At 41.0% G+C, this 17,064-nt stretch overlaps 1 protein-coding gene across 3 annotated transcripts in view; it reads right to left on the bottom strand.

The window, feature by feature from the left end:
- Positions 1–17,064, bottom strand: part of SUSD1 (sushi domain containing 1) — a 265,066-nt gene that overhangs the window by 79,882 nt on the left and 168,120 nt on the right. For 2 of the 3 annotated variants that reach the window (XM_082259188.1, XM_082259189.1), the window contains exons 17-18: positions 16,524–16,606; positions 14,404–14,593 (exon numbers count right to left, since the gene is read on the bottom strand). In XM_082259188.1, coding sequence (XP_082115314.1) covers positions 14,404–14,593; positions 16,524–16,606 — 273 coding nt within the window. Of the gene's footprint in view, positions 1–14,385; positions 14,594–16,523; positions 16,607–17,064 lie in introns of all 3 variants that reach the window. The other variant, XM_082259187.1, reaches the window with a different exon arrangement.

Below are 17,064 nucleotides of genomic sequence, written 5' to 3'. Positions count from 1 at the left end.
CAAATCTTAAAATAGATAGCTACAGATATCCCATGCCAAACAAATAAAATACAAGTTATTATAATTGTAAGCGTGATTATTTGTATAGTTTTGTAATTTCCAAAGTGCTAAATAATATGTTAAATTGAGGAAATAATACATGGTTTCCTAATATACAGCGAACAGTGTCTATTTCTAAATGTGGGGGAACAATATTTGTCAAAATGTGAAATGTCTGGAAATTCTGCACTTTCTAGCCTTGTATAAAGGCACAGTGCCATCTAGTGTGTAATTGCTTTATTACAAAGATACTATCGTGCTCATTAGAAACACAGGAATTTTGAATATTACATTTGATTCCTTTAAAAACAGATAAAACAGAAAATTCTTCAGCAACAAACATAGGCTTTTTAAAACATTCATTTTTTTTAAGCTAATAAATGTTGTTTTGTGTCCTGGTAGTGGCGAGGAGGTCAGAGAAACACAGGGGTTGATTTACTAAAACTGGAGAGTACAAAATCTGGTGCAGCTGTGCATAGAAACCAATCAGCTTCCAGGTTTTTTTTTTTGTCAAGGCTTAATTGAATAAGCTGAAGCAAGAAGCTGATTGGCTACCATGCACAGCTTCACCAGATTTTGAACTCTCCAGTTTTAGTAAATCAACCCCACTACGTCAGGTTTTTTTAGCAGACTACAAAGGGAAATTTCCCCTTCACTCAGAGCGATCAGCATAGCAGTATTTACTCTGTTCTTATAAAGGCAAATCTTTTGCCTCCTTTCAACACGATCACTTTTAACCACTTCCCGACCACCCGCCGCCTTTTTACTGCGGCAGGATGCCTCTCCTGCGCAAACCGACGTAGGTCTACGTCGGTCGCGTGCGGGAAGCTAGGGGGCGAGCGCGTGCTGCACTTCCCGCCCCACTCGGAAGCAGGAAAGCCAATGCACGGGTCGGGCAGCTCCAATTGCTGCCTGACACCCTGCCTGACACCCGCAATCGCTCCCTGCTGAGAGAGAAGGACAATCGGCTGTTGTAAACACAGCTGCATATTTTTAGCACTGATCACTGTAGTAATGTCACTGGTACCCAGTTATCTGTCTGCCGCAATGTCACAGTCCCGCAAAAAATCGCAGATCGCCGCCATTACTAGTAAAAAAAAACAATAAAAATGACATAAATCTTTCCCGTAGTTAGTAGACGCGATAACTTTTGCGCAAACCAATCAAAATACGCTTATTTCGATTTTTTTTTACCAAAAATATGTAGCAGAATACAAATTGGTCTCAAATGTTAAAACATTTTGATTTTTTATTTTTTTTTTTTTGAGAATGTCATATAGCAGAATGTAAAAAATATTGTTTTTTTTTTTCCAAAATTGTTGCTCTTTTTTTTGTTTATAGCGCAAAAAATAAAAATCACACAGGTGATCAAATGCCACCAAAAGAAAGCTCTATTTGTGGGAAAAAAGAACGTCAATTTTATTTGGGCACAAGGACGCACGACCGCGCAATTGTCTGTTAAAGTAACGCAGTGCCGAATCGCAAAATAGGGCCTGGTCCAGGGGTAGGGAAAATATTTCTTGTACAAAAATCATACAAAAACGGTACACATTAAATGAAAATCGCTAGTTTTTTTCCCTTACAGGAAAAACTTTGGAGTTTGTAACTTCAAGAATTTTTGTAGGAAAATTTTGAATCGTCTGCAGAACGTTCTGTACACACTATACGAAAATCGTACGAAAATTCTTTGGACAAAAATGTTCACCCGATTTTCTTATAGTGTGTACGAACCTTTAGGCTGGCTATACATTACTGTATACACATTTCTTTTCCAATCTCCTTTAGAATTACCTTCAACTATGTTGTGCAAGGGCCTGCCTGATTGCATACAAATTTAAAGTGTTCAGGTTTGGCGTCATATTATGTGGTTTTGGTAAATCTAAAGGAAACTTGTACAAGAAAATTAAATAATGTATGGCCAGCCTAAGCTATATTCCCTGACCACTCGTATAGGGACCATTACAGTGCATTGGTTTTAATACAATTGGTTGATTTGTGAGATACACAAGATAAAATATCCAGTTTATAATCAGTCCAAACATTGAAAAAGTCTCACACATGTGGTATCGCCATACTCAGAAGGAGTAGCAGAATGTTTTTTGGGTTGTAATTCTAATTATGCCCATACTGTATTTGAGAAATACGTTATTTAATTGACAACTTTGAGTAGAAAAAAACATTTTCTGCCTTTTTTGAAAAACTTGTGCCTCCATAAATGTGATAGGTGGTCAGGAAATTAGATGCATAATTTACAGTGCATCTGGAAAGTATAACCACTTCTGGACCAGAAGGATTTGCCCCCTTAATGACCAGGCCATTTTTTGCTATTCGGCACGGCGTTACTTTAACCACTTAAGCCCTGGAGGATTTGGCTGCTCAAAGACCAGGGCCTATTTTGCAATTCGGCACTGCGTGACTTTAACAGACAATTGCGCGGTCGTGCGGCACTGTACCCAAATGAAATTGACGTCCTTTTTTTCCCACAAACAGAGCTTTCTCTTGGCAGTATTTGATCACCTGTGCGATTTTTGCGCTATAAACAAAAAAAAGAGCGACAATTTTGAAAAAATATCAATATTTTTTTATATGAAATTCCCCCCCAAAAAATGTAAAAATCAAATTTTTTTAACATTTTAGGCCAATTGGTTTTCTGCTACATATGTTTGGTAAAAAAAATTGCAATAACGTATTTTGATTGGTTTGCACAAAAGTTATTACTACTAAATACGGGAAAGATTTATGTCATTTTTATTGTTTTTTTTTTTTTACTAGTAATGGCGGCGATCTGCGATTTTTTTTGTGGGACTGCGACATTGCGGCGGACAGATCGGACCCTTGACTGACATTTTTTTACACTTTTGGGGGTACCAGTGACATTACTACAGTAATCAGTGCTATAAATATGCACTGTTACTGTAAAAATTACACTGGCAGGCAAGGGGTTAACTTTATTGGTGATCAGTGGGTTAAATGTATCTCTAGGGGCGTGTTTCTAACTGTGGGGGGGGGCGTGGCTTGTGATGTAACCACAGAGACATACGATCCTACCTATATAGCAGGATCGTATGATCTCTGCAGTTACACCAGGGAGAATGACAGGCGGCTTTGTTTACAGTAGCCGCCTGCCTTTCTCCCTCTCCAGCGGGAGATCGGGAGTGACCGGTGGACATCGGAGCCACCAGGTCACTCGCATGGGGATTTTAGTGAACGAGCGGGGACGGGAGCGTGCCTCTGGTGCGTATTTTGATTGGTTTGCGCAAAAGTTATCGCGTTTACTAACAAAGGGAAAGATTTTTGTCATCTTTGTTGTTTTTTTGTTTAACAAGTAATGGCGGCGATCTGCGATTTTTTTTGCGGGACTGCGACATTGCGGCGGACAGATCGGACCCTTGACTGACATTTTTGACACTTTTGGGGTTACCAGTGACATTACTGCAGTAATCAGTGCTATACATATGCACTGTTACTGTAAAAATGACACTGGCAGTGAAGGAGTTAACTGTATTGGAGAGGGAGGGGTTAAGTGTGTCCTAGGTGCGTGTTTCTAACTGTGATTGGCTGTGGCTACTAGTGTAAGAACAGAGATCAACGGTCCTAAATAGTAGAACCGTCTGATCTCTCCATTCTTACACAGGGAAGAATAGCAGGCGGCTTTGTTTACATTAGCCGTCTGCCTTTCTTCCGGTGTAACGGACGATCGCAAGTGCCCACCGGGCACACGTGCGGGGGGGGTCCGTGACCGCGCAGGAGCGGGAGCGCGCCTCCGGTGGTGCCCGCTCGCTCCCTAGAGCCTCACAGGCTAGAGACGTAGCCCTACGTCGCTTTGCCTGTGAGGGGCTGACTGCCGACGTAACTAGTCGTGCGGCGGTCGGCAAGCGGTTAATGGACAATTGTGCGGTCATGAGTTGCTGTTCCCAATTAAAATTGATGTCCTTTTTTCTCAGAAATAGTTCTTTCTTTTGCTAGTATTTGATCACCTGTGCGATTTTTATTTTTTGCGCTAGAAACAAACAAAGAGCGACAATTCTGAAAAAAAAACTATATTTTTCACATTCTGCTATATAATATCCCCTCCCCCCCCCCCCCCCCAAATTTAAAAATCAAACACTTTCATCCTTTTAGGCCAATTTGTATTCTGCTATCGCTATAAGCGTACTTTGATTAGTTTGAGCAAAAGTTATCGTGTCTACAAACCAGGGGAAAGATTTATGTCATTTTTATTGCTTTTTTTGTTTTTTTACTAGTAATGGGGGGCGATCTGCGATTTTTAGTGGGACTGCGACATTGCGGCGGACAGATCGGACCCCTAACTGACATTTTTGACACTTTTGGGCGGGACCAGTGACATTACTACAGTAATCAGTGCTATAAATATGCACTGTTACTGTAATAATGACACTGGCAGGGAAGGGGTTAACACAGTGGTGATCAAAGGGTTAAGTGTGAGCCTAGGGGAGTGTTTTTTAACTGTATGGGGGAGGGACTTGAGAAATTACTACAGAGACCTGTGATCCTATATAGAAGGATCACAGGGGCTCTGTGATCATTTCAGAGAGAACAACGGTCTGCTGTGTTTACAACAGCTGACCGGTGTTCTCTGACAGCGGGGAGCAATTGCAGGTACCCAGCGGCAATTGGGCCGCCGGCCCCGTGAACCAGCACTGGTGCCTAGTGGGGGAGGGAGCGCGCCGATGGTGGCGCTTGCTCATCCCCAGCAGCGCTCCCGCGAATCAACGTACCCATACTTTGATTCACTCAGCCGAGCCAGCCTGCCGCAGTATATATGCGCCGGGCGGTCGGCAAGCAGTTAATATACCAAAAAATAAAAAACCCAGTGGTGATTAAATACCAGCAAAAGAAAGCTTTATCTGTCTCAAAAAATGATTAAAATTTAATTTGAGTACAGTGTTGCATGACTGAATAATCGTCATTCAAAGTGTGACAGCACTGAAAACTGAAAAATGGCCTGGGCAGAAAGGGGGTGAAAGTGTCTGGTATTGGGTTACATTAATTCAGAAAAATTATTACGTATACAGTATGTCTTTTGTCTGGATTGTGTCCAGTGCCACACATTTCCAAAAGTACAACCTCTGTATTTTAAGTAAAACAGATTTTTTTCAGATTATTATCAGTGGTTAATGTTTAAATACTGCTTTTCTAGTGCTCAGCTAATGTATGTGTTCTTCCTTTTCAGGGCATATACTGACACACAAATTGGTATTCTGGCAGCTGTAAACGACATTAGCTATTTCTATCAGTTTTTCAGATCTCTCTTTGTGTAGCTGTTCTCAGAAAAGACAAAGAAAACGTATGAAATTTAGTCTGACCTGATCTATTTAAAGACTATTGCAAACCACTCAACGCACATTTTTAATTACACCTAATATGATTTGTACATTGCAGCTGTTTGGTGTGGACTGCTTTCACAGGATTATAACCCATTTACTATCTTTTATTTCTTCATAATTACCTTACACAGCCTAGTGCCTTATCTCTGGTTATCCCAAAACAGTACCGAAAAATTAGATCTTCATGATCTTTATATGATCATTATGCTGATTTCTAAAGGGATAATTACTGCTAATTACTGATTATGATACTTTCACTGTTACCCTTCAGCTTTTCACATAGAATATAAGAAATGGACAATAACAATTAACAAAAAGGCATCTCTAGTAGATGAGACAAATATATACAGGTGCATCTCATAAAGTTAGAATATCATCAAAAAGTGAATGTCTTTCAGTAATTCAATTTGAAACTCATATATTTTATGTAGCAGGATTCCCAGCAGTTTTGCTGGATGTGGGTCGGCCAGGGTTACCGCAAGCAACAACAGCACATTTAAGCATGTTCTCCAAGTTTGAGTACTGAGACAAGAAACAGTCCAGTATCTTTTTTAGGTTTATTGAGAACTTGGATGGGAGAAGGGACGAGTGGGATACTCCTCTGGCTCAACTATACACAATTTGAAGGGGACAACTGAAAAATGCCTTTTGACGCTGACTTGATGCTGGCTGGATGCCGGTCAACTTCGGTTGGCGCTGGTTAACGCTGACTTGCTGTCGGTTAACGCTGACTTGACTTCTGACACTCCTATGTGGCTCAAAGTCCTCTGTACTGTTCCCTTTAGCCCTCCTGGCTGAGGTAGCTACTTTTTGATCTGCTGCACTGCTGTAACACTTCAGGGCCCGCACTGGCGCCCCCTTTCTTACACTTATCTTCAAGGCTCAGACACTGGCACCCCCTTCTAAGCCTTCTCTACTGGTTAGCTGGCTCTGGATCCCTCAGACCTCCTGGAGTGGTCCCCTTTCCAGTACTCACGACACTGCTTTCCCGAAAACTCCTGCCCAGCAGCTCCACACGGTCCACAGTACCCTGAAAACCTTCTGCAGCTCGTCTCAACGTTCTGTCCTTCAGACCGACCACCAAGTACACCTTCACTGTACACTGACAGGAGGAGAGACAGCAGTCACCCTCCTCCTGGGACTCTGCTTCCCGCCAAAGACACCCTGTCATGTGCTCCCCCCAGACTTATACCCCTTCCCAGAATGCATTGCGGCAGATTCTACCCTCTGGGATAGATACAAGCCCTGGTGTGCTATTGGCCAGGTCTCTTCCACTGTCTAATGAGAGCCCCCATTGGACACAGTGGGGAGACTCCCCAAGCTTAACAGGCACACCTGGAAACACATGACAGCCTAGCTGAACAATTAGACCCCTCTGATAAGCAGACAGGGCCACCTTTATTTGCCTAGCACCTACCCAACAGGGTGCTACATCTATATAGATGAGTTACACACAGATTGATATATTTCAAGCATATATTTATTTTAACTTTGATGATTATAACTTACAGCTAGTGAAAACCCAAAATTCAGTATCTCAGAAAAGTAGAATATTACATAAGACCAATAAAAAACAGGATTTTTAATACAGAAATGTTGGCTTACTGAAAAGTATGTCCATGTACAGTATAGTATGCACCCAATACTTGGTCGGGGCTCCTTTAGCATGAATTACTGCATCAATGTGGCGTGGCATGGAGGCAATCATCCTGTGGTACTGCTGGTTTGTAATGGAAGCCCAGGTTGCTTTGATAGCGGCTTTCAGTTCATCTGTATTGTTGGGTCTGGTAGCTCTCATCTTCCTTTTCACAATACCCCACAGATTCTCTATGGGATTTAGGTCAGGCGAGTTTGCTGGCCATTCAAGCGCAGCGATACCATGATTATTAAATTAGGTATTGGTACCTTAGTCAGTGTGGGCAGGTGATAAGTCCTCCTGGAAAATGAAATCAGCATCTCCATAAAACTGGTCAGCAGAGGGAAGCATGAAGTGCTCTAGAATTTCCTGGTAGAGGGCTGCGCTGACTTTGGACTTGATAAAACACAGTGGACCAACACCAGCAGATGACATGGCTTTCCAAATCATCAGGGACTATGAAAAATGTTGCATTTCATTTGGAAATCAAGGTCAAGGTGGAGGAAGAGCGGAGAGGCACAGATTTCAAGTTGCATGCGTTCCAGTGTGAAGTTTCCACAGTCAGTGATGATATTATTAAAAATCATTTTATCCTTTTTTTTATTGGTCTTATGTATTATTCTAATTTTCTGAGATCCTGAATTTTAGGTTTTTACTAGCTGTAAACCATAATCATCAAAACTAAGAAAGAAATGCTTAAAATATATCACTCTGGGTGTAACGCATCTATATAAAATATATGAGTTTCACTTTTTGCATTGAATTACTGAAAAAAAAAATATTTTTTGGATGATATTCTTATTTTATGCACCTGTATTTAGCCAGCCACAGGGTTGCAAATAGAATGACCCACAGTGTCTCTTTTCACAAAAAATTAAATAAGAAATGGACAATAACAACAAGGAACAAAAAGGTGTCTCTTGTGAATGAGACATAAATATATATTTAGCTAGGCTGCAAATCAAATGACCCACAGTTCCCTTTTTTAGGCCTATAATACAGAAAACAGATTATTCCATGTATTGGCACATATTAACAGTGCTAGACTGATAGGCCCCTTTCACACATATGGTCCGTTCAGTTCATCAGTTCAGTCACGTCAAAATGTATCAGTTTTTTATCCGTTTTTCTTCCGTTTTTCATCCGTTTTTTTTCATCCGTTTACATCGGTTTTTCGTCCGATCCGTTTTTTTGACGGATGAAAAATGGGGCATTCATCCGTTCCAAAAAACAGACATTGACAGAAGCGGATGAAAATGGATGTTAACGCATGATCATCCGTTTTCATCCGTTTTTACAAAGAGATGCATTGACGTCCGTTTTTCATCCGTCAGCGGATAGATGAAAAACGGACCGTATGTGTGACAGGGGCCTTACAGTTGGCTCACTCTCCTGGTCAGGACCACCTTGCTATTTGAGACAACAGTTGGCAATCTGTGTCAGCATGGTCCCTTGTAATCTCCACTAGGGGCACATGTGACAAGGTAGGAGAGTAATTTGGAGGCATTTGTCACCCTTTTCTGTTTCATTAATTTTTTGGGGTTTTACAAAAACAAGAATAAACAAAACTGAGCTTTTCAGTACGACAAATGACAGTCATAGCGAAATAAGTCATTATTGTTAACAATACATTAGGGGTACACACAGGGCCCCAAGGTTTACGCCGCTAAGCAATAACGTTTTGCATTTCAGAAGATATGCCACCACCCATACAAGGGTACAACGTAGAATGGAAGTACAAACATCAATACAAATATCAATAAGCGTTGTCATGTTCCTATTCAGTAAGTTGAGTCTCAGCAGCATACACTTATCACCAAATTTTATAGACTATCAAAGTATTACTGAGATCAAAACAACATAAAAAAAGGAAAAATGTAGAAGGATGGGTGGCTGACCATATAGATAATGCGAAAGTATACTAACAGCCCCCTAGGACTGTCATCTAAGAACATTCCCATAATAGTAGAATGTCTCTACTAAAGAGAGGCAAAAGTATCAAATCAAAGGAAAAAAAGAAATACCAATGCAGAAATTGAAAAAGAAAATGAAGAAAAGATAGGAAAGAAAAAGATTAGGAGAAGATGCATTCATCACCCTTTTAACATGAAGTGTCTGAACAAAAGGCTTTCATGGCATGGTAACCATGTGTAGTGCTACTCCCAAGGGAGCTGCTGAGTGTGGGTCCCCCTGTGTTACCGCTAGCAACAGTACCTTTAAGCATGTTTTCAAATGTGAGCACTTCAGACAAGAACCAGTCCAGTTTCTTTGGTTTTTAGGATTTATTTGAGAACTTTGATAAGAGAATGGAGAAGTGGGATACTCCAACAACTGAACTATACACAATTAGGCAGGGAAACTGAAAAATGCTGGTTAGCGCTTGATTGACGCTGGTTAACGCTTCACTGACGCTGGTTAACACTGACTGATGCTGGCCTCGGCTAGGCCAGTTACTAAAACTTCACCTCTGACTGTGGAAAAGTCCTTTAAGATCCCTAAGGTACTCTTTCCTGAGGTAGCTGACTTGTACTGCAGACTGTACTGCTGAACGCTTCAGGGCCCTTCCTGGCGCCCCCTTTTACTCCCCAAACTTCAGGGCTTTACTACTTGGCACCCCCCTTCCTGTGCACTCCTGGTTATCTGGCTCCTGTATCCCCTTTGACCTCTCTGGAGTTGTCCCCTGTCCTAGGCAGACCCCTGGGCAGATCTTGAGTACTCACGATACTGTTTTTCCTAAAGATCTCTGCCCAGCAGCTCCACTCGGTCAGCAACTCTGGATCCATTGCAGCTCAGTTCAACCTCCGGTCCCTAGGCCGACTGCCTGGACCACCTTCTCACATTTACAGGAGGAGAGACAGCCGTCACCTCCTCCTGGGACTGATGCTCCCACCAAAAGACACTGTCACATGCTCCCCACAGATTTATTTCCAATCCCATGGTGCATTGCAGCAAACCCCGCCCACTGGGACAGTCATAAACCCTGGTGTGCTATTGGCTAGGTTTCCTCCACAGTCCAACATGATCCCTCATTGGATACAGTGGGGAGACTCCCCAGACTCAACAGGCCACACCTTGAGGCATGTGACAGCACAGCTAACAGATCCAGCCCCCCTGATAAGCAGACAGGGACATTATATGCTATTCCCTAGCACCTACCTAGTAGGGTGCTACACATGTATTATTTTAATAAGGCTGCATATTGAAAAAGATTGAAAATGGCATTTGAAATTACCACTGTCATTAACAGGAAGTGCTACCCCCACAAAAGCCGCTTGAATAATTGTGCCCGGGTCTCCCACTGATGAATCCACAGCCAGTTACAGGGTACTTTCACACAGCCAGGTGCACACACTCTTCCTCTCGTTGTCTCCAATAACCAGTTTAGGGGATTTGTTTTTTGTATTTTATTTGGGGAACTTGGATAGGAGAAGGGATTTAGCAGGATACTCGAAATTAACTATTCAAAAGCGAGGACAACGTCTTCAATAGAACTATGTAGCAGACTGTCAGTAGAACTGTGTAGCAGGCTGTGCAGAATAAAGCAAGTCCCTTTGTAGCAGAAGGAATTTAGTGGACCTTCTATTTCAAGACAATAGCCAGTGCCCCCTTTAGCTTACACCCAGTATGCTGACTTTTAGTACAAAGAGGGGGATTTTAGCAACAACAGTCTCTAGAATCCCTTTAGAGGGTCTGTACTCGTAAGGCCCTGGCCACAGGTCACCTTCCTTCAAGATACCAGATAGAATCCAAGGACATCCTCCCTCAGTCAGCTTGCAAGAGAACCATGGGTTTTAGCTTCAGTGTTTCAGGCTCTCAGGTCTCCCACCTGAGGCTGCATGGCAGCCTGTGCTGGGGAGAGGCCACAGTCTTCTCCCCTCCTGGACCTCTTTCTGTAGAGGAAGACTCGCCCAGTCCATGTGCTCTTCAGATATAGATACAGTCACCCAGCATACTTTGGGGCACATCCCCTTGTATTGGCCAGGGTTGTATAGACATCCATGCTCTTATCTCTCAGGTTTATATCCACTATCCAGTAAACTCTATTGCTACTGGATCGGTGTGAAGCATCAAGACAGCATGAGCAGCACCAGAGCACACTGAGCAGCCTCTGCTAAACAATCACAGCTCTCTGTTAAGCAGACAGCATATACATTTGCCTAGCTGTCTCCCTGTTAGGCAGATAAACCAAAAACGATATACACTTACTCTAGCACCTAACTCCACACATGTTAGGGATTAACTAAGATTTAAATGGTTGAGTTTGGATATAATTTAAGGTAGAATTCCAGCTCAGGTTATATTGTCATATTTCAGGCTTTACTGGCTTTCTGAGTTCCATTTGACCGCCCCAATCCTGACAGAGAAAGCAAAAAAAAAGCTAACACTTCCCCGCGTGACTTAGAAAAGTGTTCTTATTGCTGCCTGTGGCCCACTGAGAAGATTTTAACATTTTCTCAGGGCCAGTGACCATTGTCATTCGCGCAGGATATATAAAAACGTATCCACAGTAGGGACACAGGCAGAAATATACTTTAAACCAGATGTTCTAACACTTTCAACCTCTATCCAAAAGAGAAAAAGGAACATTTTGGCCAGAGTTCCTCTTTAGGGTCATCCCCTTTCCCCGCAGAAAAAAAATAATTGTCCATTCTTTGCTCATAGGTGAAAGTCTAGAATAAGTTGGCATCCGTTCAAGTGCTATCTGAAGAGCAAGAATATGAAGTAAATCCAATAATACCAAAAAAAAACAATACTACAACTTTAGCAGCATATAAAAGTTTAAAATAAATCCACTGGATCCTAATATCCAATTGAAAAATAATATTAGACATTCTGTTGGCTATACTTGGCTATACCCAATCAAATAACCACAGAAAAACGTCACTGATTTTGACTACCAAAGTTGATGCTAGATGCTGAAGAGCCAACTACATCATGATCATCCGTAAAGTGCATTGAAAACTGATTCTGAGATTTTACTTTGTCAGCTCACTTATTACAACCTAATAGTGGTGCATATTTGAGTTCCCTCCCATGTAAAACATACACTATATTACAAAAAGTATTGGGACATCTGCCTTTACACGCACATGAACTTTTAATGGGATCCCAGTCTTAGTCCATAGGGTTCAATATTGAGTTGGCCTACCCTTTGAAGCTATAACAACTTCAACTCTTCTGGGAAGGCTGTCCACAAGGTTTAGGAGTGTGTCTATAGGAATGTTTGATCATTCTTCTATAAGCGCATTTGTGATGTCAGGCACTGATGTGAACGAGAAGGTCCGGCTCGCAGTCTCCACTCTAATTCATCCAAAAGGTGTTCTTTCCGGTTGAAGTCAGGACTGTGTAAGCCAGTCAAATTCCTCTACCCCAAACGCGCACATCCATATCATTATATTGGAACAGGAAGGAGCCATCCCCAAACTCTTCCTACACAACAGGGAGGGTGTCCAAAAATTAAAATTGTCCAAAATGTCTTGGTAAGCTGACGCCTTAAGAGTTCACTTCACTGAACCCCTGAAAAACAACCCCACACCATAACCCCCCCCCCCCCCAGCAAATGATTTAGACCAGTGCACAAAGCAAGGTCCATAAAGACATGGGTGAGCGAATTTGGGGTGGAGGAACTTGACTCACCTGCACAGAGTCCTGACCTCAACCCCGTAGAACACCTTTGGGATGAAATAGAGTGGAAACTGTGAGCCAGGCCTTCTCATCCAACATTAGTGCCTGACATCACAAATGTGTTTCTGGAAGAATGGTCAAACATTCCCATAGACACACTCCTACACTTTGTAGACAGCCTCCCCAGAAGAGTTGAAGCTGTTATAGCTGCAAAGGGTGGGCCAACTCAATACTGAACCCTATAGACTAGGACTGGGGTACCAATAAAGTTAATGTGCGTGAAAAGGGGGGCGTCCCAATACTCTTGGTAATATAGTGTACATTTTTACCTAGGTTTATGGTTAATTGATTTCTATTTAAAGTTAGCTAAATTCTATGTCTTTAAGGGATTCGATCCTGTAGCCCACTAGAGTCTAGACATAACCTTGTTCTGGTGAATATTGTCAATGAGTGCATTTCCTTCACTGTTGACAGCACAGGAAGTCAAGGTAAATCTCCCCAAAGAAACAAAAGCAGCATAAATAACAGCTCATTGGGACTGAAACCATTCAATACACTACAAAAATAAATGAAAAGGTTTGGCTTTAGACAAACATTACCTATATATTTATTCTAGTACTTTCAATTCTACTTTAGCAAATTCTACTATCTAACTTATACTAGATGGATTACCAGACAAAAAAAAAACACAATGTAGTATATCTGATCATAATTTATAATGTAAACAGATTGATAGCATTGGTTAAGTATTATTCAAAATATGTTTTTTACCACTAAACAAAACGTTCAATTTGTATTTGCTACAGTGACCTTGCAGAACTGTTCTGCTTACAATTCAGAATTGGTTGGAGGTGGACAGAAATAAATCTAAATAACCCTCACTGCCTGTCTACCCAAATGTTGACCTTGGGCTTTGATTCTGTGTCAGCTTTAGAAAACAAGAACCTATTGATATATACAATGGAAAACAAGAATATTTTTAGCACATCAAAGAGTATGAAAGAGTTGTTTGTTATACCCTCATGTACATGTGACTTTCAACCAATAATTTAGAATAATTTGTAGTAAATAGCTCCATTCTTCTCTTAAACTTTGATTTAACCATTGCTCAAGTGACTACCACAGCCACTTACATATAGCTGCTCTTAGATCACTTTATAGGTCACTTGGCCAAAAACTTCAGATTATATTGTTTTCTCCTTATAAGATAAACTGATACAACAAATTACTTCGTAAATACTGTTAAAGATCTTTTTAGAACTAGAAAAACGTAAGCTTTTATGATAGAAGGCATTTGAATGAAAATGATTCCCAAACTCTTCTCCAAGATGGCACCTGTCATTAACAACCTAATCAGAGTGTGTACAGTTACATACATACATATATTTGTGCTCTGATTTGTACTCACATGTGCTTAAAACTGTTAGATCATGCATGTACATTGTATATAGGTTACCTGGTGTTCATTTCTAAATGGTACATACACATTCAAAACCACCAAAGCAAAGAAATGCAGAGAATATTAGCACGTAAAAATGTGGGTTCATTGAAGTCAGCAGTCAATGGGGTCTTTTGTTAAGAGTAGAGCTCTTGGGAGGAACACTGATATTATAGACTTGGTACTGGCTTGCAAAATGTATTAAAGTGTTATATAAATCAGGAAAGTTATGTTTTCTCCTTCACACCTAAAAATGGAAAATACAGTATATATTTTTCTAGTCCTTTCTACAATTAAACACAAATTTGGAACGGTACCTGATATTGTGGAAAGGATGTTGATTTGTGCAGGATATTGAGTGTAAGAAACTGACATTAGTTCCACTGTGTAATTTGTCTCCTTTTGTAGATCTAAGCATAACACTGGATGTGGCTCATCTATGCTGACATTAAAAACGAGGATGTGCTTGAAGTCCTTCTGATGATATCTATGCCCATTGGCAGAAATCTACAAAATAGTAGAAAACATTAAAAAAATTTAAAACACTCTGGTTTATAGGGGTTAAAGTCTTCAGCTGTATGTAGTAGTACATCTAGTCTAGAAAAAAACATTTTTTTTTCCTGTCTGTGTTGCTGTTGGAGAGTTCATTTTACTTTCTGTCTGATAAAATGTTATCAACAGAGCAGGAAGTGAGGAGAAATCTCTAACTGTGCCCTGGATAGCAGTACGTGATAGAGGTTCTAACCTTTTCCCACTCTATCCAAAACTGAAAAAAAATGTTCCTCCAATTCAAAGGCCAAAAGTAAATGTAATTAAAATAAACACAGATGACATTATAGTTATAATGGTGTAATATGATTATAAAAACGGAGACACTCTTAGTAGCTGCTGGTGGGAATACATGGACCTTGTGGTCTATGGATTCATTATCTCCAGGATTTAGATGTAGCTCTTAAAATGTTTCCATTCCATAGAGGCTGTTTGGCAGGCGATTTATCAACATACAAAAATTATATTACACTTGACAACAGAATTTATTATAAAAGATGTCTGAAGATCAACAAAAGTAATACTCCAGTATCAGAAGCAATGGCAACAAAAGAAGGCAGCTTATGTTTATTACAAAGAATATACCAAACAATCACAAATAGAAAAAAGGAGCACTCAAGAGCGTGCCCCCATCCTAATAATTAAAGAGGAAGTAAACCCTCCTCTGCAAGTTGTACCTAAAGGTAAGCCTATGATAAGGCTTGCCTGTAGGTACTGTAAATATCTCCTAAACATGTACCGTTTAGGAGATATTTACCTTACATGCAGCCAGTGATGTCACTGGCGCATGCGCTCTGAAGGAACGGCCGCTGGTGCCGTTCCTTCAGAGCACATGCCGTGACCGTCGGCTCCCGCGCGCGTGCGCGGGAGTGACGTCAAAGCGGCTCCGGCCAATCAGATGGCCGGATGCCGCGATCCCGGAAGACGGGCGACTGAACATGTCGCCTGTCATACAGGTAAGCGAGCGGCACGGCGGGGGCTCGTTCTGAGGTAAGTATTTCATAATGAGCTAGTATGCGATGCATACTAGCTCATTATGTGTTTCTCTTTCAGGGTGTAAAAATAAAATAAAAATCGGGTTTACAACCTCTTTAACAGCACAAAACCACAGGCTCTCCCAAAGTGTGAACCCAGGCTGAAGGAAGTGATGTAAAGTTGCAACAAAGCACAGACTGATTAACTTTTTTTCAACTGGAGTAAAGTGGGAATTGTCTTTGCAGGAACCTATAATATTAATGGCCTGGAGCTCACATCTTTCTGGGCTATTCTGGGTGTATTATCTCAACTGTTCTAAAAATGTTTTGATGCCATAAAAATGTATAAGTATAAAAATGTATATGAAATCCAGATAAATTCCCTAGTAAGGCTGGGGAGAAAATGGTTTGATTATGCTGGATGTTTCCAGCTAGGAAATGACCTGGGGGCTATCCGACATGTTACAGCTTCTAATGCACACTTTTGAAAAACTCACAGTGTGCCCTGAAATCAGACTAAGCAATTTCACTGTAGGGGAGGAGCCTGTGCAAGAATGAAGTTTGGGTTGGAGTTCAGCTTTAAGGTTGGCTATGAAACCTGGAAATAATGGGGTTGATTTACTAAAGGGAAATAGACTGTCCACTCTGCAAGTGCAGTTGCATTCTACAACGGCATTTGCTCCAGAGCTTATTAAATGAGGTGAAGCAATGAATACACAATAACATGCAAGGAAAATTTAAAACTGCACTTTGCTTGCACGTGATTGGATGATGGAGGTTAGCAGAGCTTTTCCTCAATTACTAAGCAAATGCCCTGGCAAAGTGCACAGTCTATTTGTCTTTAGTTAATCAACCACAGTGTGTCACATGACAACGTGTAGCATTTGTACCAAAATAAATTTGCAAAAGCTTACCACATACAGCTCTGCTGACTTAGATTCTCTTCTCCATACCAAACAAGAGTCATTAAGTAATGTCAAATTTTGAATAGGACTTCCTAAAAACATATACAGATAGTTAAGAAATATCTAAATATGTATAACTTGAATTTTACAGAAAGATGCTCATTTATACTTCTGTTTGTAAGACAAAAGAAACATAAATTTAAGTCAAATAAAGCAGTATAAAACAACATAAAGCGGGCCATGCTGCATCTATTACAAACATATTACATATGCAACAATAATCTTTACATTGTGGTTTGGAAAATGCCTTTTGAACCATCCTTCTCTTCCTACATTTTAGATGCTCAGTGTTCAAGCAGCTGCGAAGGGCTCTCTGCCTAAAGTGACTGTACCCAGGCTGCTTACAATGTCCAATACTTGATATTGATGACTCATATGTAGGGTTGAGCGGACACCTAGATGTCCGTGTTCGACGGGTTCGGCCGAACTTTAAAAAAAAGTCCGGGTCCGTGTCCCGGACTTTTACCGAACTTTTCCCGGACACCGAACC

The sequence above is a fragment of the Pelophylax lessonae genome, assembly GCF_965119305.1.
Source record: "Pelophylax lessonae genome assembly, chromosome: 1".
Lineage (NCBI taxonomy): Eukaryota > Metazoa > Chordata > Amphibia > Anura > Ranidae > Pelophylax > Pelophylax lessonae.
The sequence above is the reverse complement of the archived record's forward strand: the minus strand, read 5'-3'. Positions and strand labels throughout refer to the sequence as shown.